Source organism: Vipera ursinii, assembly GCF_947247035.1.
Source record: "Vipera ursinii genome assembly, chromosome: 6".
Classification (NCBI taxonomy): domain Eukaryota; kingdom Metazoa; phylum Chordata; class Lepidosauria; order Squamata; family Viperidae; genus Vipera; species Vipera ursinii.
The window spans coordinates 64,501,805-64,526,792 of NC_139515.1; the positions used below are offsets into that span (position 1 = coordinate 64,501,805).

A 24,988-nucleotide genomic window follows, 5' to 3' on the forward strand; every position below is an offset into this window, starting at 1 on the left:
TAACAACTGTCTTGCTTAGCAATGGAAATTTTGGCTCAGTTGTGGTCATAAGTCAGGTGGCACTGAAACACCAGGCACTATCTGAATGAAGATCCTCCTAGAATGATCTTCATAAGAAGTCACACCTTGTTTGTAAATGAAAGCTTCTCTTGGTGAGGTGCCTCCCGTTTTTATTATTTTCGTTTAATAGCCTGTTGTATTCTAATATTTTGTACTGGTAGCACACTGTCCTGCCATCTCTGGGATTAGTGTCCTTGATACTACTTCCTATCTTGCTATTCCTTTTCTGTTTATTTAAAAGGAACTCTAGGACTGATATTTTTTTTAAGAAAATATATCACATTGGGAAGCATCTATCTAGTTTGGTTCATAAATTATATTAAATTTATTTATTTATTTACTAAATTTATATGCCACCCATCTTGCCTAAAGGCAACTTTTTTTTATGAAGACGTAAGGTCATTTTTTTTGCTTATCATGCTGTTTGACTCCAGCTATTATGGTTTATAAATACACATGTAGTGAGTGAAACTAACCAGTTAGAAGCCATAATTAAGCATTATAGCATAGCACAGTGTTTGAACTGGGTCATCTTTTCTCATATTAGTATTCCGTGACACCATACAGGCAAACTCTTGCTGCTCTAAAGAAGGACTTTGGCCAGATACTCAGTGCTCAGGTTCTGCACTATTTTGCTCTAATACTGCTTTTCTACAATCCTTATGAGATTTACGGTTGGGAATAAGAAAAAGGTACATAGATACCAGCAAATGTATACTTAAATATCCTCAGATGTTACTATTTTGGTTGTTCTTTCTCTCTTTGTTATGATGTTGCTGGGTCCCATGGATTCCTGGATGTCAACAAATACAAAATCTTCCATAGCACAAAAGAAGCAAAGCTTAGGTCCTGAGTCAAAAGCAAGAAGTAAGGACGTAATTTCTAGTTCTCTGCAAGTTAAAAATACTAATAATGTTGTTATGATGCTCAAAAATAAATATTGGCACAGTTTATGTTGTTCTTTGGGCTATTTGCTCCATTTTCAGTAAAGGATTGATCATAGAATGAAAATGGAGTTAATTACTGCTTTACTTTCAAAATCACTTGTCTATGGTAAGATTTCAGTCAACTAAATATAGATTTGCACTGTTGGCATCCAGAGATTTTTATTGCTAATCCTTGGATTATATGAATTGTGTTTAAACTAGCTATCTAGAAAGCTGGGTATAAGACAGAAGCAGTAAGATTTACTGCACCGAGCCTCAGAATCAAATGTGCTTCTTTCTCAAGAGGGAGGCAAACCTGTTTTCCCAGTTTGCTGGAACACTAGTTGAAAATGGAATTTATGAGATAAGGTGACACTGATCCTTTGGGCAGTGAGGACGGGGCCTGTAGGATCTTGTTTTCCAGACCTCTACAGTTCAAGAATATTTCCTTTGGGAAATTACCTCTGTTGCTGCTGCTATTGAAATTGTGCATTAGGATATGAATTCAAATACAGTTACAAGAGGTGTCCCTGTCTTTTTGGAAAGCACGATACTTGGAATCTAATGCTTCCTGCAGAGTTTACTACTGCATCTGCTATTTTCTAGAAAAAAGACTAGCCCAAAGTAGAAACTGCAGCCTCCTCTCTCTTTTTTTATTGGCAGTAGGGAGCTAGTATTATTATCCCTCTACCTTTCAGCATATTTTACTAACTGTCCTCCTGGTTCTGGTAGTCTTCTGGCTTTTTCTGTTCCTTAATCCACTAAGCACTCTATTTACAAATACATATTAAGGGCTAGGTAAAGAGATTTGGTAAGCTGACTAATGCTGTTGATGGCTCTAGGCTTTGGTAGGGTTTGGCAAGACTGGTATATGAACGATGTTCTCAGAATTCTTTCATGATTTTTGTACAGAAAAGCAGACTTGGAAAGTACTGAAAAGAAGCTTTTGCTTTTCTATCCTGAGAGAGACAGGTTTCCATTCACCTTAAAAGAAGCTTCATTTTAATCATACCATAGCTCTAGGAATTAGCTTGTGTTTATTGCTGACTCCACCCTGCTGTTCCTGTTGCAAGAATCTGAAGAAGCAATTGTGTTTTTAGAAGCAGAATGACGAGAAATTCCCCAGGGGCAAATGGAGAGTGTGAGCTCTAAGTACACCAATAGAGACGCACGCACACATACACACACACACACACAAGGGTTGGGAACTCCCAAAGATAGAGAATGAGAAAAAGAGAAAGAGTGGAAGTGTAAACAGGAGAGCCAAACAAAGTGGGAGGTGGAGGAAGAGAGACCACTTTTAATTGTTTAATTTCTGTCTTCCCTTCCATCTTTTTGGTAATCACTTTTTAGTCTGGTCTCTCATTCCTGGATCAACTCCATCAGGTTCTGGGTTGGAATTGCCCAAACTGACATGATGTACCTCTGGGTGAGTAGAGATTTGTACCAGCCAACACACTTTGAACAGAGAAGGTGTGGAAAGTTGAAGATTCTGTCTAAAAGAATACAGCTGCTTCTCTTGGTTTGTATTCTTTTTAGGTATTTCCAATATTCTAGAAATTTGCCCTTTTGTAAATATATAAAAGTATGCAATTGAACATTAACTCTTGTTACTGAATTTTTAAAATTTTGTTTCCTACTGAGAATACACCTGAGAGAGTGCTGTAGTCAGTTTGGAAGCTGTCTTTCCTGATTTGCCTGTAGGTAGAAAAAAGAATTTGCTTTTTCTCAAAGGTGTCAGGTAATAAACTCGTTATTCTGTGATGGCTATTGTGATACGACCGGAGGACACAACTGCAGGAAGAGGAAGGAAATAATCAAGGTGGTCTAATTGTGTATACGAAGGCATCTATCTAATACTTTGCTAAGATTGTCAGAAATAGGTCATGCAAGGAGTAAGTCACAAATACTTCAGTCACAAATACTGAGGTTGAGTTACATACGCAGACTTTATTTTTGAACTGAGATAAGTAACTTTTTGAAATTGGGAAAAGTATGTGAATCAATACAAAGCATACCAGTGAAAATGTTCTTAATGTGTAGAATTTGTTCTGAATTTTAATGGCTTTTGTATTTTTTTGCTATAAAATTCAGTAACTATGAAAGTGGAAATAAGGCTTGAGGGCCTCAAGTTGTGGAAAAACTGGAAAATTCTGGATACTGCTGTGAAATTATTTTGGTTTTCTTACAAACAAGTGTTAAAACCAATGTAATCTAGGCTTGAAAATATTCTAATGTTTTTTGTTGTGGAGAGGTTCATCTACTAACTACTGAAGTTTTAATGAAGTGGAATGCAAGGCAAACACTGCCTACTTTATCAAACATGATTACAGCTACGAACCATAGAATTTTAAAGTTTTAAGTAAAAAAAAATAAAGTAAAAATGTAAGTCGAAATACCTTATGTTGTACAATAGTATTGGGGATATGTTAAATACATTATGAGTAAATATGCCGAAAAATAAAAAAGCTAATCATCTAATTCTGTTCATTACTACATTTTTTTCTAGACAAGTGAAGTAGACATGGAAGGGATTTGTGAAAGATAGTATGCCCTGAAAACACCCTTTTGTTTTAGTTAAAAAAAACTATATTGAAGCCCATCCTTCTTTCTCTCAAAATTTATATGGGCATTTTACTTACAGTAAAATATTATATGTATTAATTATGCAATCTAAATTATACAATAGTAAATAATCATCTTTTTCCATATTTGGACTCTTTGTGGTCTCCACTACATTTCATGATGTCTTTCTCAGTCTTTATTATTACTTTACTGTTACTACCAAATTTGCTTGGGTATTGTTTAGGGAATTTATTTTCTTTGACTAGTATGATAATTTTTTTTTCTTATTGAAAAGTTTTACAATACATTTTTGAATACAAACCCCCCCTCCCCTCCCCCCAACCCTCCCCTCCCCTCCCCCCCTCCCCGACTTCCCAGAGCTAAATACAGGGTATAAAAATACAAACAAACATAATCTAAAATATGCAAACAACAATAAAATATTAAATTCTATCGCACTTTAACTCTTAATAAAATAACTACAAGCTAGTTATACATCATATAAATCCACTACTTATTCAAATGCTAAGAGAAACTTTTTAGTCCCATATTTATTCTGAATATAATCAATCCATCTCTTCCATTCCACAGTGTATCTCTGTTGCGATTGATCTTTCAAATACGCTGAGATCTTTGCCATTTCCGCCAAGTTAGAAACTTTTAAAGTCCATTCTTCTATAGTCGGCAGTTCTTTCTTCTTCCAATATTGCGCTACTAAAAGTCTCGCTGCCGTAATTAAATTCAACATCAACTTAGTATCTACAATGGTGGTTTCTGTAATAATACCCAATAAAAACAGTTGCGGAGAAAACTTTATCCTTTTCTTAAATATTTTTTTGCATGTTCCACCAAATTTTAATCCAAAAAGCTTTAACCTTTTTACGTATGATAATTTTATCATACTAAAATCTGGGTTTACAATTCTTCTCAATCTTTCTTTCTCTCTCTCTCTCTCCCTATCTTTTGTTTATATCCCACCTTTATTGCCTTTACAAATAACTCATAGCAATGATTACATCCAACACACCTCTTTCCTCCTGTTCTCCCTACAATGACATCCCTGGGGCGGGGGATTGGGCTGAAAGAGAATGACTGGTCCAAGATCATCCAGCTGGCTTTCATAGCTAAGGTAGCAGTGTGCTGCAGCTGCCAAAAAAGCCAACACAGTGCTAGGCTGCATTGACAGAGGGATAGAATCAAGATCAAGTGAAGTACTAATACCACTTTACAATGCTTTGGTAAGGCCACACCTGGAATACTGCATCCAGTTTGGTCACCACGATGTAAAAAAGATGTCGAGACTCTAGAAAGGGTACAGAGAAGAGCAACAAAGATGATTAGGGGGCTGGAGGCTAAAACATATAGGGAACGGTTGCTGGAATTGGGTATGTGTAGTTTAACGAAGAGAAGGGTGAGGGGTGACATGATAGCAGTCTTCCAATATCTCAGGGGCTACCACAAAGAAGAGGGAGTCAAGCTATTCTCCAAAGCACCTGAAAGCAGGACAAGAAGCAACAGATGGAAACTAGTCAAGGAGAGAAGCAACCTAGAGCTAAGGAGAAACTTCCTGACAGTTAGAACAATTAACCAGTGGAACAAGCTGCCTCCAGAGGTGGTGAATGCTCCAACACTGGAGGTTTTTAAGAAGAGACTAAACGGCCATTTGCCTGAAATGGTATAAGGTTTCCTGCCTGAGCAGGGGGTTGGACTAGATGACCTCCAAGGTCCCTTCCTCCTCCTCCTCCTCCTCCTCCTCCTCCTCCTCCTCCTCCTCCTCCTCCTCCTCCTCCTCCTCCTCCTCCTCATTATTATTATTATTATTATTATTATTATTATTATTATTATTATTATTATTATTATTAAACTCACAGTCTCCCAGTTTAACTTTAATTTCTTAAAACTTGTACCTAAAAAAGAAGCAGCAGTTTCAACAGCACTGGAATTTGCTTTTTCTGTTTTCATGTATTGTGATTGTACTAGTTTGTAGCCAGTGTTCCCTATCTGGAAACATGACCTCATTGCATAAATACTTATTGAATCTAATGAAAATACCTATAATACACAAATACTGCAGTCTCTATCTAGGGTTCACATGATATATAGTATTTAATATTGTGATGCGGAAAAATTATGCAGAAAAATCACAATTTGTGATGTCACTTAGAATGATTCCCTTACTTAGTGATGCTGATTACATGGATTTTTTTTAATTATGAAGCCACTTAAGCACCCATTTTCCTCTCCCTCTTTGCCGTTGCAAGTGTGATTCTCATGTATGTTTTCTCTGGTGGAAATCCCCTTCTAGATGGATTTGAAGTACCCACGAATTGCAGCTACGTTTCTTTCATAATTCCCATACAGCTCAATGGGATTCATTCCTAGATAGGTGTGCACAAGATGTCACCTTAATGATTAAATAGAGTTTCACATACATACATTCAGATATGGTCTGCAAGATGGGAAATGAAGATATGCAAAATGACTGGTTAAATAAAAGGAAGACTTGGGAAAAGATAAAATGGAAGCTACTTGGAATAGAGTAGATGTTACAACATAAATATGTGGAGTTTCAATAATATCAAATATGAAAAAAAATGATCAAATGAAAGAGGTTGTGGATCAGCAAAATGCATAGAATGATTATTGAAAAAATGAAGCTAAAGAAAGATGCTGTTGAATGTATACAGGAAGAAAAAAAATAGGGGAAGGGATTTATTGTTTCACTCCTATAGACAAAATCTTGCCAGACTGAACTCTCTACTGTCTGCATTGACAATGTGCTCTATTATAAGCAGTCTGCCTTCACCCTCTTGTTCTCACCCATAATATCTGGACTGAGTTGCCTCTTACTCCTCTGGAATGAACCCCTCCCTCTGGTAATCCACCTCCTTACTACACTCTATCACATTCTTCTTGATTTTAGGGAGGAAAGCAAATCTGGTACCATTCCAGGTCATAAGGCACTCGTTCTCAATCTCCATGATCTTTGAATGGACAGCAAACAAACAAGTAAACAAAATAAGTGACTCCACTTAAACTCATCTGCTAAATTTGTTTGCTCTTTGTGTTTTCTCATTCAGAGAAATTACAAATAATGGAAAATAAAAATGTGAATTAAACTAAGGAAATTCTCAAAGAAGCATTTAAATGATTTGTACTGAATTCCTAATGGTATGTTGAAGAGCAGAATTTAAATGAATGTTATGAAACTTGGACAGCGAGATCAGAGTGTGTGTGTATGTTTGTGTGTGTGTGTGTGTATAAGATTTTTACAGTGTTCAGTAAATTATTGGAGTATACATGAAAAAGAGGAAATTAATCGTGTTCACTGATTTAAAGAAAGCATATGACAAGGTGAATTGGTTTGAATTGTGGAATATTTTGAAATATTTTTTCTTTTCTATTTTCCTCTTGGTTTTTAAAGTAAGATTTTTATAGGTAAGTGTATGCAGAGGTGACATAAAGATGTATTGTTTGATGACATGAATGTGTATGTACTTTTTATACAGACAGTGTTGCTGTGCAAGAACTAGAATTATTTGCAGTGAATGTTAATGTGTATAACAGCAAGAAATATTGAATGAAAATGTGTTGAAGAAAGGGTAGTTCTGTTTGCAGGGAAAATAAAGTAACTGCAAATAATATATATACAATAAAAAATTCAGAGTAAATATATGAATGGTAGAATTCTTTACTGATGCTTTACAAAAGATAGGAAAAGTGATGGAGAACAATTTAAAGATATACAAGTGGTGGTAAAAAGATGGTGACCCTATTGTAAGGAATTAATGTTTGCTGAAGAATTAATGACTTCCATGGGAGCTATGAGTTTGTACCAGACAAAGTAATTTCTGAAGGTGGACATACGATAGGCATATTAGCTTACTGACTGCTTGTTCAGCAACCATTTGAGATTACAATGGCATTAAAAAAGGAGATTTATGCTTGATCCTCAAACTTGTGGCACTTTGCTTTGTGATAAAATAAAGATAAAAGAGTAAGGCATAATAGTATAATGTAAAATAGAATGCAAAAGTGTAACATAGACTGAATATTAAAGTTCACAAACGGTGTGTGTTTAAGTGAATTCATCACCTTTGCATGCAATCACAATAAGTTCTTGCTTAAAGCTTACACATCACAATAAGCAAAAGCAAAATGCCACTTTTCCTCCTATTTTGTCTCAGCAGGCTATCAGCTGGCAATCTTGTTTAATTCCCTTCTCAAGAGGGATGAGTCTGGTCATGGTAACCTTTTTGTTTAGCATATTGCTCACAAAGTTATTCATGTTGCCAGAAGTCTTGAGTTCTTTTCTGGGCAGAATTCGATGTGGTGACTGGGCATTCTCAAGTTCTGTAACATTGGACTCCCTTCAATTTGTGGATTCTGAAGTGAATAGGGTGCTCTCAAGTATGACCCTGAGCTTAATCCATGGTGTTTAGAAGAAAGTGATGGAAGAAGACTTGAAGAAGTCTTGGAGAAGACTGTGAGGAACTCCTTCCTTAAGAGAGCCTCCTTGATGCTTGACATTGTTGAGCTGGTGCTGGGGATTTAGAATAATCTGAAGGAAATGGGATTAAACGGATTGTTTCCACTCAGGGTTCAGAGGCACAATTGGTTGTTTTAGTGGATAATTTTTGTGGGAGGCTTGATGCAGATAGCGTATCTATCTTGGTCAGAATCCTGAGCAGCTTTTAGTATCATCAATCTTGTGTAATGGTATGTGGGAATAATCTTCAGAGATGAAGTGAAGAGATGCTTCCTAGAGAACAATCAGACAAGAGGGGAGGAGAAGAAAAAACTTAGGAAGCACCTGCCATAATTGATCAGACAGGAGGCTCGTACTTTCAGTTTTGCAAGATTCTGTTAATGTAGCCTTATAATAAAGGAGAATTAGCTCAACTGGTTTGTTTCCTGTTTGGGTTACCTGGGAAGTCATCAATTCCTGGCAAAACCCAAAATCTTCCAATGAACATTCAGGGAATGACTGTTTGCTAGTAGTAACTGGTGGTTAATTCATCTATTGTATATTGCAGTTGCTGTTTCAGGGTTTCATGTGATAAAATTTTATTGTGTTACCTTGTATTGAGGTATGAGTTCATTTTCTTTCTTTACTCTGGACATTTTACTGTGTAGCCTGGAAAAATTCAATACAATTTTAATAAATAATACTTCATATATTTTTTCTGTATTTTATGAAGGGCTTTCTCTGCCTTCAAAGGGAATGGTGTGATGGGTATTATATATGTGTATATATTAAATATGCCAGTATAAATTTTGAAGAAAAACATAAATACTTACTAATTGATCCTTATCTGTTTTCTATAGGCATTAAGATATCGTAGATCTGATACATTTCAAATATATGTAAAATGCATACTGTGGTGTATTACTGTAAAATGATCTTGGACTTAAAATGAGAAAGACCTAAATCGATGAGTCCAGATCTTCAGTTAGCCCTAAATTTACTGAATGACCACAGGCCTATTGTCCATTTTTTCATTTCAAGTAACTCATTTGATTGGTTTGAAACTTTTTTAAAGTACAGGCGTGATGTGAGCTATCGTGAGTTGTCTGGAAAAATAATGATACAGGTAGCCTTCATTTAGCAACCACAGTTGAGACCAGTAACTTGGTTGTTAAGCAGTGCTAAGTGACTATGGTTATGATCGTACTTTACATTTGCTTTACAGAACTGTGAAGGTCATAAATGCAAGGGCTCGTTCTAAAGTTAGTTTTTCATCTCCATTGTAACTGCAAATGATCGCTGAGAATGTTGAAAATGAGGACTACCTGTATTTTAGTATAACAACCTGTTTCAGTACGATGTACATGTATTCTGTCACCCCCCCCACTCAGTAAAAGAGTTTAAGGCAGTTAACAATAGCACTAAAACATCCATGGTAAAACTAAAATCAACCATATAGTTATATTTAAAACTTACGTGATACATATATAGAAGATAAATAACAAACAAAATAATAATAAATTGTAAATAATACAATTTAAACTTTCTCAACTGCCTGTAAAACCAAGCCTACTTCTATCACTCTCCAGAAAAGTGCCATCTTAACCGATTTCCTTATACAAGCAGAACTTCCAAAGACAGACCACTTCATAGACTTAAAACCATGGCAAATTAAAAAAAAGCCTCCATGCTTCAGTTCTCAAATTTTAAAAGGAGTGAAAGACAATTACAGTTTCATCTAGGAAGCTTGCGTTGGTGGGTTGATTTCAACTAGAAGAGGAATCAGGGTAAAGGCTCCTATGTGCCAAATTAATTAGAGTGTTATAGGTGAAAACTAGCAGTTTAACTTTGTGCTTGATACCTGCTAGCAATCGTTTTGGGGTCCACAGTCTACATGCAATATGCTATTGGTGACAATCCCCAGTAAATAAATAGGTCAATGCACAACTGGGTATCATACTGAGGATACCATGCCTGAAACCAATAGATGATCTTTCCTAGAGCAGGGCTTTTCAGCCTTTTCACCCATTGTACCACTTTTAGGATATGGCAACATCTGAGTACCACCAGTCACCTAGCAAGGGGTCAAAAACTTGATGACCAAAAAAAAAAAGGAAAAAAAGTGATGAAGTACAGGTAGTCCTTAACTTACAACAGTTCACTTAGTGACTGTTTGAAGTTACAGTGGCACTAAAAAAAGTGCCCCCCAAGCCACAGCTGAGCAAGACACCCACCTGCCTGCCCAGCGGTGCTCTTCTTCCTGTCCGAGGTTTCCATTGTTGTGAGCATTTCTGTTGAGGATTGGCAGCGGGTGTGTGTGTGTGTGTTTGGTTTTTATTCCCCCCTGTCTGCTGGGTGGTTGCAGCAGGTTTTGGTCACTTCACATGACCCTGGGACACTGTGACCATCATAAATATGAATCAGTTGCCAAGCATCTGAATGTAAATCACAAGAGCCTGGAGACGCTGCAACATTCCAGCTGATCAGTGCTTCTTCTGGGCTCAGCAGAAGCGCCGGGATCAGCGCTGAGCTCCAGGTGGATCCTGGCGCTGATCCTGGTGCTTCCTCTGAGTCTTGACAGCCCTGCAGCTCCAGCCGTCTCTTGCTCAGGCTTGTGCGGTGCTGCCACCGGTTCAGCTCATTCCCTTGCCCCACTACCACTTTTCTAGGATGGTCACGTACCACTTGCCACGTGCTAATGTACCACAGGTGGTACCCATACCACTGGTTGAAAAGCCCTGTCCTAGAGGATTCATGAGGATGGTGAGTGGTACTAGGTAAAAGACCAATCCTTATGCCACCCTATAGAGCAGACATGTCAAACACTAGGCCCGGGGGCCGGATCTGGCCCGCGAAGTGCTTTCATGTGGCCCGCGAAGCCATCCTGGAAACAGTGAGGGAACGGCCCCCACTGCCTTGGCCCTGGCCCAGAGACCCTCCTCCTGCCAGAGACCCTCAGATCTGTCCCACTCCTGCCCAGGCCCCCATAGGCACCCTTGATGCTAACGATGTAGAGCTGGCCACGCCCACCCAGTAGGCCATATGCACTCTAGCCACGCCCACCCAGTAGGCCACGCCCACCCAGACCATACCCACCCGGCCCCCTGAGGGCAACCGCAATGCTGATGCTGCCCTCAATGAAATTGAGTTTGACACCCCTGCTATAGAGTATATATTATGTATGAAGCCAGCTTAGTGATGGACTGCTTTGGAGAAGCTACAGTATTTTCTGTCTTGTTGCTCTAAGTCTCTGAACACATCATCAGTGCTACCCTAGGGATTAAAAAGACAAACCTGGGTCTTAGCAACATGCTCTCACTCCTTGTGCTGTTTCATTTGGCCTTTTGTAGAAGGTACCTTTAGTGAAATGAGTAAATGATTATGGGGAGGTGTTTAAGTGTCTAGTATATAACCATCTGTGTTTTAAACTTTATACAGACTTTATTTCATGGTCTGAAGCTAAAAAAATGTAAGAAGAATAACTGAATGATATGATAACATAGTGATATCCAAGGGTGAATATAATTTATCTCTTTTGAATAAGTGTTTAAAATAGGATGGACATATTCCTATTATATGCCAAAGCCAAAAGGAAAGAGAAATGGGACTGTTTCCATATTTGGCAGGAGTGTTATTGTTCATGCTTTATATCAATGATCCCCAACCTTTTTGGCTCTGTGGAGTGGTGGCAGCAGTGGCAGTAGTGCCCGGGGGGTTGAGGGGATGGTTCTGCACAAGTGGTGGGCAAGTACACAAAGCTTCATTTGCACAAGCAGCAAGCACATGCATCCTCTGCTTACGCAAATGGAGCTTTATGCATGAACATGTGCGCCTGCAACTTGTGCAAATGGAGTTTTGCCTGCTCTCCCGATTCTTCTATGGCCTGGGGGTTGGAGAACCTACTTTATATTATCTATCAATCCAATCTATCAAACTGTGTTATTAAAGCAGCAGTTCCCAACTTTATTTTTCTTTTGCAAAATATTTTCATCATGAAAATCTATTAGTCAATGAAGATCAACATGTCAGGAGTCAGCTACATAGCACCTATAGCAGACATGTCAACGTGTTGGGATGGTTTTGCCATTGCTGGCAATGGGGTGGGTGCGGCTTCCGGATGATGCATCCGGCCCGTGGGTCGGCAGTTAGACATCCCTGACCTATAGATACTGTGGCCCATTGCAACTAAAGGTGCAGGACAGAGCTTACTTCAGAAGCTGAAATTCCATTTAGAGAAATCCAAGATGAAGAAATTAGCTGTATGAACAGATAATCATCAACTTATGACTGGTTGCTTAGTGACTAGTCAAAGTTGCAACAAACCCTCCAAAATTACTTATGACCTGTTTCTGAAGTTACGGTGACCTCTTCTCACCATGGTCACATGACCACATGGTCGCTCAGCCATGTACATTCAGCAACTCCTGTATTCATGGCCATTTCCCGCCTGCTGCAGTCACATGACTGTTTTACGATGTTTTTGCTGAAAACAAGCATTTACGTCTGGGTTTTGGCAAAAATGGTGCATAGCAAACAGGTTTGCTTTATGATCATAGTGGTCTCTTAATGATTGCTGCTGAAAAGATAAGAAAAATGGGTTTGGTCACATGGTAACCCACTTTATGACTTTATGACTCTAATGGGCAGGCTCCATTATGATCATAGATCAAGGGCTACCTATAGCCCTGTACAAATCCTGCATATATTCAGGAAATTAGATCCAAGGATGGAAACTCCTAATAAAACTCTGCATGTGTGAGGGCTGACAATCTTTTTCAGCCTGTGCTTTGAATCATATTGCCTCAGCCAGCTGCTTTGCAACAGGTGGCTAATTACCTGACTGCTCCAAAGCTGCAGGTTCATTTACCAATAGATTCTACTCTTTCTGACCTCATCTGTAGATATTTGAGAGCTTGCTGGCTTCTGAGTTGCAAGATCAGAACCTGTCAAGCTCCACTGATCCAGTTCAGACTGACTCATCAGGCAGGCCTATAGCATTACTTTCTATAGATCTCAGGTTAATTTTCTGAAAATCTAAATTGAACCAATTTGTGTTATTTCCTAACATTTTCTGGACTGTCAAATGAGAACACCTAAATGTGAGATTTGGTACTCTTCTGAGATATTGGATATTTTAAACATCAATCTACTACTGACTTATCTACCTATTTTTTGGTAGTCCCCAGATCACATCTCATTTAAAAGAGAGAAATCTACCCCTATGGGCGTTGTTAACATTTGTTCTTGTTTGTTCTGAATGTTTTTTTTAAAAAACTTAACCTTTTGGAATATTCACTGAGTTGCTGGTATGCTCATTATTTTTTATTACTTTTGTTTTGAAAATATATGAAGATTTTTTGCTGTTCTTAGCAAAAAGTGCTCATACTGACTTTACCCTTATTATACAGTATTATTTTGTTTCTTTTATTATAAATCTCAGAAATTATGGCACTTCTTTACTGTTTAACGACATTGCTGGTAATACAAAAACCAAAGCTGCTCTCACTTTAATCCTATTACAGGATGTTGATCTCAGGACTGCTGGACTTTTAGTAGGATTCTGGCTTTAATCCAGTAAGGATCAATCTTCACTGATTTTAAATCTCTCTTTAATCTGATTAATTGTGCCAAGCTGTTTTTCTGTCCACTAACCAAAACTGTCCCCATTTTTATCTTTGAAATAAATTAGGTTTTTATGGAATGTAACTTTATTGATGTAATGGTAATCTATTGACCAGCAATTTTCCCAGTTTTTATTTCAAAATACTTGGTTGTTGCAAAAACAGATCATGCCCGAAAAATCTTACTTTATTCTTTGACAAAATGACTAAATTAGTGGATCAGTGAAATGCTGTGGACATAGTATATTTGGATTTAATTAAGACATTTGACAAAGTAGACTACAACGTACGTCTTGTACCAGATGGATTTGTAACTGGCTGACCAACTGCTCTCAACATATAGTCCTCAGTAGAACTACATCAACATGGAGGGAAACATGCAATGTGATATCCCAAGGTTCTGTCTTAGGCCTATATCAGGGGTAGGCAACCTCAGCTCTTTTATGACTCGTGGACTTCAACTCCCAGAATTCCTGAGCCAGCCATGCTGGCTCAGGAATTCTGGGAGGTCCACGAGTCATAAAAGAGCCACAGTTGCCTACCCCTGGCCTATACTCTTCAACATCTTCATAAATGACTTAGATGAGGGGATGGAAAGGGAACTCATCAAATTTGCAGATGATGCCAAATTCAGGGGAATAGCGAACACTTTAGAAGACAGGCTCAAGATCCAGGTGGATCTTGATAGACTTGAGCACTGGGTCCTATCTAACAAAATGAAATTCAGTGGTGAAAAAAATTAAGCTTTTACACTTAGGCAAGAAAAACCAAATCCACAGGTATAGAATAGGCGGCACCTGTCTCAACAGCAGTCACTGTAGGAGGGATCTAGAAGTCCTAGTGGACCACCACTTAAGTATGAGGAAGCAGTGTGCTGCAGCTGCCAAAAAAGATGATGCAGTCCTAGGCTGCATCAACAGAGGGATACTATTATTTATCACATGAAGTGTTAGTACTGCTATATACTGTTTTGGTAAGATCATACTTGGAAAACTGAGTCCAGTTTTAGTCACCACAATACAAAAAAGATGTTGAATCTCTAGAAAGTGCATCTTTCTTGTACTAAGAAAGATGATTAGGTAGCTAGAGGCTAAAACATACAATAAACAGTTGCATGAACTCGGTATGTCTAGTCTAACAAAGAGAAAGAATAAGGGTGACATGATAGCAATTCCAATATTTGAAGGGTTCTCACAAAGAAGGAGTCAGCCTATTTTCCAAAGCACCTGAGAGCAGGACAAGAAATAATGATGGAAACATGTAAAGGAGAAAACCAGCCTAGAACTAAGGAGAAATTTCCTCATAGCTAAAAGAATTAATCAGTGGAACAGCTTGCCTCCAGAAGTTGTGGGTGTTTCATCACTGGAGGTTTTTAAGAAGAGATTGGATGGCCATTTGTCCAAAACGATATTAGGGACTCCAGTTTAGACTGGAAGACCTCCAACTCGGTGATTCTGTTATTTTTTTTCAAAATACGCTGCAGCTTATTCAAGATACTGAAAAGGTAGGATTATTTATTTCTCAGATTATTGACATGCTTGGAGAAGGGAATGACCTTGGAATATTAAGGCTATTTGGGTAAGCATTGTATTGATAAAAGGTAGCAATGAAGAAAAGAAGCTACAGACAAGATAACAGAAAATTTATTATATCAGTACTGGCAAAGAATAGGGTGCCTAGAATAAAATTGCCCTAAACTGAGGCAAAGGTCATTTCCTTAAATCAGTATGTGGACATGCATTTAGAAGCTTAAAGTAACCTTGAAAATAATAGCAGATGTGCATTCAAACTTGATGTTCTTTATTTTCTGTTAGTACTGTCTAACAACCACAAAAGCCTTTTGCTTTCTTTTATGTACTATTATATGGAGTTATTCTTTTTTTATTTTGATGGATGGCTTCTGGCACAAGAAATAAAAGAACAAGACAAGACTTAACATATTTATCTTAGTTAATGTAAAAATAGGAATGGAAGTGCTTAAAAGTAACCAAAGTGCACGGAACAGGGATTTTTGTAAATCAGTAAGAAATTATCAATTCTAACACCAACGTGTTCTTAGACCCACACAATTCTTCCAAACTAAATTCTTCTATCTAAAGATGCACTTGTTTTAAAAATAAAATAAATCTGATTTTCTGAGTCACTAATGGACTGGATTGGTGATTTTTAATCCCACATTAAAGTGTCTGGAATGAGTGAACAATATTGTGTGCATTTGATTTTTAAAAAAAAGAAACCTTGTTTTGGAATTGCAGAAGATTTTGTTCTGGTTGCACCAATGTTTTCTTTGTCCCAAACCTTTAGGAAACAGGCTTTATTTCTATAGTAGTCTTCTGTGATCACAGAAATTCCCGAATTTGGGGGATTGCAATTTTGGCCACAAGGTGACTATTCCAGTCCTTTTTGTCTTGCCCAGAGAAAGAGGTGTAGAAAAACTTTGATTTCTAATCCGCTTTATAGGAAGCTCCATATCAGGGCTGCACAGAAACATCCACTCAAGCAGTTTCTTTATCATAAAGGGGATTTTAATTAAAACTGTTCTCGCATCATGAGTGGAGTGAATATCCGTGCCAACCAGCCTTGTATTGGACATTTATCTCCTTCAAACCATATTACCAATAATTGTTACATTAATTCAAAGTCAGAGAGATTAGGGGTCTGAAGTGGGCAGACTTCTGTTACTAGAATAGGGAGCTCCATACTGCTGTGTTGCTGATATGAGGTCCCTTCTTTTTGAGTAGGAATGAAAAACAACTGCTGTAGACCTCAGGTGAATTTAATTCTCTTTTGTATAAGACGGTAGAGTGTGTCATAATCCAGCAAGCTAATAGGCAGAGTCACATATCTGAACATGCGTTTGATCTTTCATTTTGTTTACTTGTCTGCTGAGGTTTACATATAACACATACAAGCTGGGGTACTGAGAAGAATGTTAGATGCAAGAGTCAAATAATGTTAAAAAAAGTCATGCAGCAATGCTGAGTTTAAAATTGGAATGGTTACTTCTATGTCCATGGTAGAGTGGTTTGGGGACAAAGCAATTACATTTTTCTAAAACTGTGTATGAAAGTCTCAAGAGAAAGTGGAGTTGGAGAGTATGTACCTTATGGTTCTCATCCCTGTCCCAATTTTTTTCCCTTCTAGAGTCCTTGAATTGTTTCACTTTATTCCCTAGGGAAGAAAATTTGTAGTGGGGTGCATAGAGTAAGCAACATTGTGGCTAGCTTTACTACCTACTAGATTTAGGTAGCATTGTGGTGTGGCCAAATGAAAGCCAACAACATTCTAATGCACATAGGGTGATGCTGATACCAACCTTCCCTCTTATATGTTCACTTCTTTCTTTTCTCATCGTATCAGTGTCAAGACTTTTCTGTTTCTTGTGGACACTGTTGTACAATCATTGGTATGTTAAAAAATTGGAGTTCTCCATATAGTAAGCACAATTTATATATCTGCCCCATTTCAGGCAATGGAATGATTTATGTATTTCTTATCTCTTTAGGTTCAGCTGTCATTAAAATGGGCTTCAAGTGTGCTTTGAAGGACACACAGGTTCTTGTCAGATGTTTTAGAATCTTAATATTTTCTTTTTTCCTCTATCTGTGAAGTCATTACAGAATACAGAAAGTGTTACCTGTCAAGATTTCATTCTGCTCAAAACGTGAACTAGAAAGCTGATAGCTGGAAATTCAGGGACACAGTTCTGTTGAGATACTTTTATTGCAGATATTAGTAAAAATAATAAAAAATAAACTACATATTATATACTCTGGGATTCAAATCCTATCTATAGAAACCCATGACCTCAAATCTTATGTCTTTCCCCCCTGCTTTTACATAATAATTGAGTGAAAGCTGACCATTTCTTAGTAGAACAGCTGGTTGCTTTTGATCTCACCAACATGAGCCCTCAAACCAACCTACGTCTGAGTGACATCCAGACCAAAAATGCCTTCCTATTAAGACTGGTTTTTGAATTATAGTAGAATATTTTAAAATATAGTTAAATCTAATTAACTATGTATTCATTTTTTATCGTAATTCATTTCCTGCCATCTGCCTTGTCTTGTTCTGGCCCTCTGAGACAGAGGAATACATTCCTTAGTCTGTAGTTTTCACTGCCAAATCCTGTTCATTAACGTCTTTCCACTCTTAAATATTAGCTTTTGAAAAGGGCTTAAACATTGAATACAGGAAGTACCTATGTACCTTGAGTCTTTTTGATCTAGTGTAATGAACCGGATTTGTTAAATGCTTTGAACATTTTGTAAAAATACTGAAATATGAGCTTAATTGTAAAGCAGTGTTAGAATTTCATCCTGATAAAACATTGGAGTGAAGACGTCTTCAGCAAAGCTTTATTTTTACTCTCTCTCTCTCTCTCTCTCTCTCTCTCTCTCTCTCTCTCTCTCTCTCTCTCTCTCTCTCTCTCTCTCTCTCTCTCTCTCTCTCTTTCTCTCTCCCTCCCTCCCTCCCTCCCTCCCTCCCTCCCTCCCTCTCTCTCTCTCACACACACACACATTTTTTATTTGTTAAAAGAACCTATTCTATGATTTGTGCATCAGGGAATTTTTTTGTAGTTTGAGGGTTCAGTCATTGGCTGCTACTCTGTTTTGGTTATGGTTTATATTCTTGTTTGCTGAATATTAATTTATCTTGTAAATTAGATTTTTTTAAAAAAAATGATGGCTCTTGTGCTTGCATTATATTATAATCACTAGGATATACCAGTTAATGAAATTTATAGTTCAGAAATGCAAAAATATTTCTGGTTGTTATTAAAAGTGTTTTTTCACTTAATGAATCTGCAAAAACTTGAAATGCCAACCTCCTGTCTTATGGAAGAGTTTATTTGGCCTGGTCTTATATTGGACTCCTGTCCTAAATCTAGATCATAAATTTCATTTCCCATATTTTTACAAATCAATGATAAAATTATCCACTTGGAGATTTTTTAAATACTACTTAGTATATTTTGAATACATAGGACAGTCAATTTTTTGATAATCCCGGAAAACTTTGACCCATTTCAACCTTGATCCTTGATTTGAAATCTGGCTTTATCATTGTTATAATTTGATGAAAATTAACCTAAATATTGATATCCTATCTCCCTCTCTCATAGTTGAGACTCAATAATTTTTCTGAGGAAAAGTGTTTAGTTTATAATCTAATCTAGTTAAATTGGCATTGATTTAGATGCATATACAATGCATTTCTAATGAAAAAATGTGACATTTTCATCATTTGAGTCAGCATAATTCATGCTTCAGCCTAGTCTGCAAAATGAGATAACTTGTTTAATATTTGCGTGCTTGCTGGCCATGCTGCAGTGAAGTCTTCCCTGGCATAAAAAGGGCTTGACTTTTATATCTTCTGGAGACCTGTAATAAAAGAAACCTGTCTCACATCTTAGGAAGATACTGTCTATGAATCAAATCACTATTAAGACTAGCAGCTATTGAGAGTTATGTTTCACAGATTTGTCTGAATGCTAGAATTTTTTCTCTTGCTTTCCCTGTTTGACTCAGTTGGTCACATTTATCTGAAAATGTTGTTTCTAGTAAGAGAAACCTGCTTTAATGCCTTCTGCAGTGAAAATTAATGTTACATTATTATGCAGCATCTTTACAGATTTTTCTGCTACTGGAAATAGTTTTGGGCTTTTCATGCTAATGTTTCCAATCAGTGGCTTTTATAGTGCTAGATTAATTGGGACCATTACTGTAATCAACTTAAAATGTTTTAATGGACCATTATTATTGCATCATATTAAGATGCCTTGAGACCTGATCTCTTACTCCCCAATTCATCTGTTTCACATAGGAAGTCAGGGTGAACAGACTGTCAAACGATATCTCAGAGTAGCAGAATACTTACTGCATCTAGTTAACATATTGATAATCAATGAAGAATAGAATGACCGTACAGAGAAAAAACAGATAATGTGGGCATTTTGTATACCTGTTCCTATATGATATGCTCATTCGATATGATTGAGTTACGATGGTGTGATTGCCCAAAATTTAGATAAGATAACCTTTGTTGTCATTTTTTTACTGTGGGCACAACGGCCGACATCAAAAATGAAATTTAGTTGCCCGCTCTCAAAATGGAACACATTTTATTAAGCAATGTGTAGTTACTGTGTAGCAAGTTGGATGGCTAATAAATTTTACAAATAAATAATAAATAAATAAAGCTCATGCTGGAAGCCACTGTGGTCATCATTAGCCACATCCCACTGATTGTTAGGTGAGCACCATCCCGATCCATGCATTCCCAGCCCCAGGCCAGGTAAGGGTCTGCCTCCTTTGGCTCCACTTCAACTCCCCCCCCTCACCTCTCTTCCTCCCCCCCTCTCCCTTTTGGCTGCCCTGCATTCCAGGGCCTCTGTGCTAGCTCTCCCACATGCAAATTAAACAAGCTGCACATGGCATCAGAAAGACGGCTGGCCGGGCCAGCAGGTGCTTTGCAAAGGGCCAGACAGGCTGTGCCTTGTCACTGGGAGAGAGGAGACGATGAAACTTAACTGGGGTGGCAAGTCTGGCAGAGACAGTTGAGTGCTGCCGTAATGTCAAATAGTCTCTGAATGAGTGGTTGTTGAGCAAGTACTCCCTGCAATGTACAAGTGCAAGATCCAATGCTGTTTTTTTGTTTCTTTGCTATCAGTGATACAAAGGCTCTGTATTAGGCTATGTACAACTAGAGAGAAAAGTATTAATTAGCTCAATCCTGTGATATTTTGTTAGTGTATTGTTGTTGGGTTTTTTTTTTTTGCTATTTAGACTGCTTTGCTTTAAAACTGGTTGGCCACATTTCTTTACATATAGCTCATTGTGTAATCACTACTGTTTAAAACTCTGGGCTGCTTCCTTTGGAATTCAGCAGTACTTTTATGCATGTGATAGTTGACCATGAAGATTAAAATCATAATTATAAGTAGTATAATGTGTATATAAGCACATGTAAACACTTCATTTAAAAATAAAAATTATCTTTCTTGGTTGCTTAGAACATGCTCTAATTGTAACGATTACAGTCATGATCATTACTCTAGTACAGGCATGTCAAACTGCCGCCCCGCAGGTCAGATGCATCATACTGAAACCGCACCCACCCCATTGCCGGCAATGGGGAAAACGTCGCGATACGTCGCGCGACGTCACGTAATGTGAGTTTGACATGGTTGCTCTAGTATTTTAATATGTTTTTAAAATTCAGTTATGTAGAAAAAAATCTATATCTGTAGAAATAGCTATTGAGGACATCCTTTTTGTTTTTTTATAAGCTATCTGATTTTATTATTTATTCAATTCAATTCAATATTTGCTAAAAGTCACAGACCAGCACAAAATATTATTTATGAAATAACACTTATACACATGTTTAACAAGTGGGATTTTTATTGTTATATTATTGACGTAAATTGGGACCTACAAAACAAAAAAGGAAACATTTTTTTTGTATTAGAGTGAATATTAAAACATTATTCAACTGTTTTGAGCACTGTTTATTCATATATAACATCAGCAAATTAAATATGTTGGCTGCTTGTCACTGTTCCTTTTTTGACAAGGTAAACCATTCTAAAATAGACTAATTATTTGCACCTGTTATATTGGCATTCATAGCCAGTGAGAAGAACAGGTCACAATATTGGACAAATGAATCATCTTGCATCTACCTGCTTCAAAGATTTAAGTTAGCTCAGATGTTTGGGGAAAATCTGGGCATCCAAATTCTTTAAGCTCCACAATGTTCCACGTGTTTTTCCATGGAGTTTTAATGTCACCCAGAACTGCCAAATATTTCCTAAAAAGAAAAAGTAATGTTTAATGCGGGACGCGGTGGCTCAGTGGGTTAGGACGCTGAGCTTGTCAATTAGAAGGTTGGCAGTTTGGCGGGTCAAATCCTGAGTGCTGCGTAGCAGAGCGAGCGCCTGTTACTCGTCCCAGCTTCTGCCAACCTAGCAGTTCAAAAGCACATAAAAATGCAAGTAGAAAAATAGGGACCACTGCGGTGGGAAGGTAACAGTGTTCCATGTGCCTTTGGCGTCTAGTCATGCCGGCCACATGACCACGGAGACGTCCTCGGACAAACGCTGGCTCTTCGGTTTTGAAACAGAGATGAGCACCGGCCCCTAGAGTTGGAAACAACTAGCACGCATGTGCGGGGGAACATTTACCTTTACCTAATGTTTAATGCAAGTTGTTACTGCTGATGTATACCTCACTGTTTCCTTCAAACTGTTTTCAGCCTTCTAAGAAGTACTGGCCTGATCTCAGATTACGAACAGCACACATGACATCCAGGGCTCTAAATGTAGCTCCTGAACCTGCGGGCTTTTCTGTGATTAAGATAGCAGCTGTTTCTGTCTGTTAGAATTCCAACATCCCCTGGTAGGAATACATGCATTTGGAACAGTGCAAGGAAGTTTTCTAAAAAGGGAAGAGCAGCTGGCCTTTCCAATCCTAGCTCCTCACTCTCTCCTGTCTCTCTCTCTTCCCCCCACCTGCCCCCCCAGTCAGATTTAATCCTCCTAAGTTTGACTGGAACAGCTGAGAGCTTGCCTCGCACATAGCTCAAGGTTTCACAGTGGATTCAGATTGCCTTCTTTTTCTTTCTCTTTTCCGTTTTGATTCAAGCAGCTGTCTCTGCCTGGGTTAAATACCAGAGAGAGGTGTTAAATGATATGAGCTTATATTTGGTGTATATATATATATACATATATATATGTGTGTGTGTGTGTGTGTGTAAATCCACTCACTGCACTTATCAATGTAGCTTTTCTCTCTCCCCTCCCTCTCTATCACCAAAAGGATTTACTACACTAATCCCAGCACCTGTCTCTGCCTGGGACAGTTTTTTTTTATTAAAAAAAAGGGTCAGGAACAGTGGAGGGTGAAATAGTCCCGTGTGCTTTTTGCTGTCCTAGATGAGAATGGATCCTCAGTGCACCTAATGCCAGGAACCTACATCTTTTTTTGGCTTCTTTGTGCTGACTGCTTCCTCCCTTTATGCCCATTAGTGCATTCTCTTCTTCCTGACTGTCACTCTGTCGCTTCTGAGAACTGCAGGAGAGTTGTTTTCAGCTGGGTGTCCTAATTTAGGAACTTGTGGTATTCCATGTGCAACTAGACTTAGCAGTGCAGAAAAGACTGGGGAAGGGTGACCTGAACCCAGTCAAGCAGCCTATGTGTACGTTAAATTGAGCACTCTGTGTATGTATGTCTCATGAGGCCTGAGCCAAGTGTTGTTAGGATAACTAGAAACGGGTGTTTAAGACTGTAAGAGGGGAAAAAACGGTGCTCCCAGTTCGTTTACTTTGTTTGCAGCTGAAGAAGCCCTTGGCTATGTATGGTGTATATTGTATGGATTACCAATACCCAGTTGTCCAGGTAAGTAGAAGACAATTGCAAATTATTACCTCTTCACAGTTACATTCATAGAACATTGTGTGTTTTGTGGTACTTTTTCAAAATTCAGTTCTTTTTGCGTGGTACAGATTTAATTTCTTTTTTCCCCCCAAAGTAACATGACAAATTGAACATGACAAATTGAAGTTGAAATTGGGATCTGGATAGAATGTCTGATGGAAAGGTTCTCTGGGAAGACTTTGCATTTTAAGAATGCATCTCTTTTCATGCTTTTTAAGTAGTGAAAATAGCTTTGTCACTGCTAAATTCATATGAAGTTCCTTAAGACGCACCTATTGGTTAATGGAAGCTGCAAAAGTAAAAAGTGTGTGACTTTAATATAACTTTTGTCTAGCTTCAGCTATTAGAAGAATTGGCTTCTCATCAAGAGTTCATTCTGCAAGTTTTTATATCCCAAATATTCTGAGCTATTCAGTATTTCTAGTGCCCAAAATCAGTGTTAATCTCCTAATAGAAACATATGCAATATACAGGAAAACCTTAAATGCTAAAATCTGTATTAAATTTTAGCATACTATTCAGGGGAAGAAGGTGTGCATTAAACACAAATATCTCTTAAATCCAAATAAATGTTGTTTGTATCAGTGTATGTTATTTGTGTAGTTATTATAACAGATGTTTTCAAGTGAAAAATTGTACCATTTTATTCAAAGTTTGTTAATCTGAGATGCATTAAATTGCAACAAGTGATTTAAATTACTTAAAGAATATATAGCCATAAAGCTAAGAGTATTTGGTGTCAATATTCATTTATTTTACTTTCAGTATGGGGATGGGCAGCCCCAGAGGCATATGCTCCAAACCCTTCCAGTCTTAGGGGCCTCCAGAATTGGGCTGCTAAAAACTGCTGAGAAAAAAAATCCAGCCTCCATCAGAGCAAGTGAGCTCCTTCATTACAGTGACAGCTCCACTCCCACCTGCACTTCAGTCCTCAGCCTAGATAGATGATGGATGGATGGATGGAAGTTATTTTAGATTATTTCATGGACTATCTTGAGTTTGCCAGTGGCTAAGTGCATAACATAAAATTATTAGCTTTATTTCAATGTGGCATATTATAGGATCCCTTTCATTGTAGTATACAAACCATGCGTTGTTACTTAAGAAACCAAGTAAATTGTGGCTTGGTCAATAAATCATAGTTACACAAAAGATGATGTCTGGAACCAATCATTATACCTTTCCAAGGCTGAATAATCACACCTTACCTTTTCCAGTGTCACATTAAAAGGTCTATTTTATTGCAGTGGCTGTTTTTAAGGTCTGCGCCCTATTAACCTTTCTCTGTATGTCCCTAGGAACAAACATATAGAACACTGCACTATAACTTCTAATCCATTAGAATTATTCTAGTTTCATTTTAAAGCATTGTTTTTAATAATAAGCATACAAAGTATAATCATTCTAAAAACCAAGTCTGGAAGATTATATTGTACTTGTAGCATGAACAAAGTTTTATCTAGCATGAACAATTGATATTTTATATGAAGTGGTAATGAATTAGTTTTTGCAATCAAAAGGGATTTTATTTGGAACTGTCTTGATTAAAATTGGGCAATCAATTACCATATGTCCTTTTGTTTCAGGTTAATCTTATTTCCAAATATATTCATTTTTGTTATATACTTTATTGTTAGTGGTAGAACCTAACATTGCACTAAATAGTAGTGATAAAACTTAATTTCTGCTTTACATGTGTTTAATCATTTTCATAATATATTTCCTTAAAGAATTCTGAAATAATATGATTTTACATTTCTGGCATTATCTATAAAATGCTTTGATTTTTCCATGTTTCTGCTGTTTTTATTTTGCAAATATTGGAGCTGTTTGTGAGTATTTGGTTGAATTGGAAGACAGTCTACAAACTAAGAAATATAAAAATAAGATAAATTACAGAGTCAG

General features: G+C 37.5%; 1 protein-coding gene across 6 annotated transcripts in view; it reads left to right on the top strand.

The window, feature by feature from the left end:
* Positions 1–24,988, top strand: part of RBFOX2 (RNA binding fox-1 homolog 2) — a 190,358-nt gene that overhangs the window by 65,525 nt on the left and 99,845 nt on the right. The window contains exon 1 of one of the 6 annotated variants that reach the window (XM_083365261.1): positions 2,205–2,415. The exons of 4 other annotated variants lie outside the window; for them this stretch is intronic. In XM_083365261.1, coding sequence (XP_083221387.1) covers positions 2,401–2,415 — 15 coding nt within the window. In that variant the 5' untranslated portion in view covers positions 2,205–2,400. Of the gene's footprint in view, positions 1–2,204; positions 2,416–22,805; positions 23,045–24,988 lie in introns of those variants that run through there. One more of the 6 variants, XM_083365259.1, reaches the window with a different exon arrangement.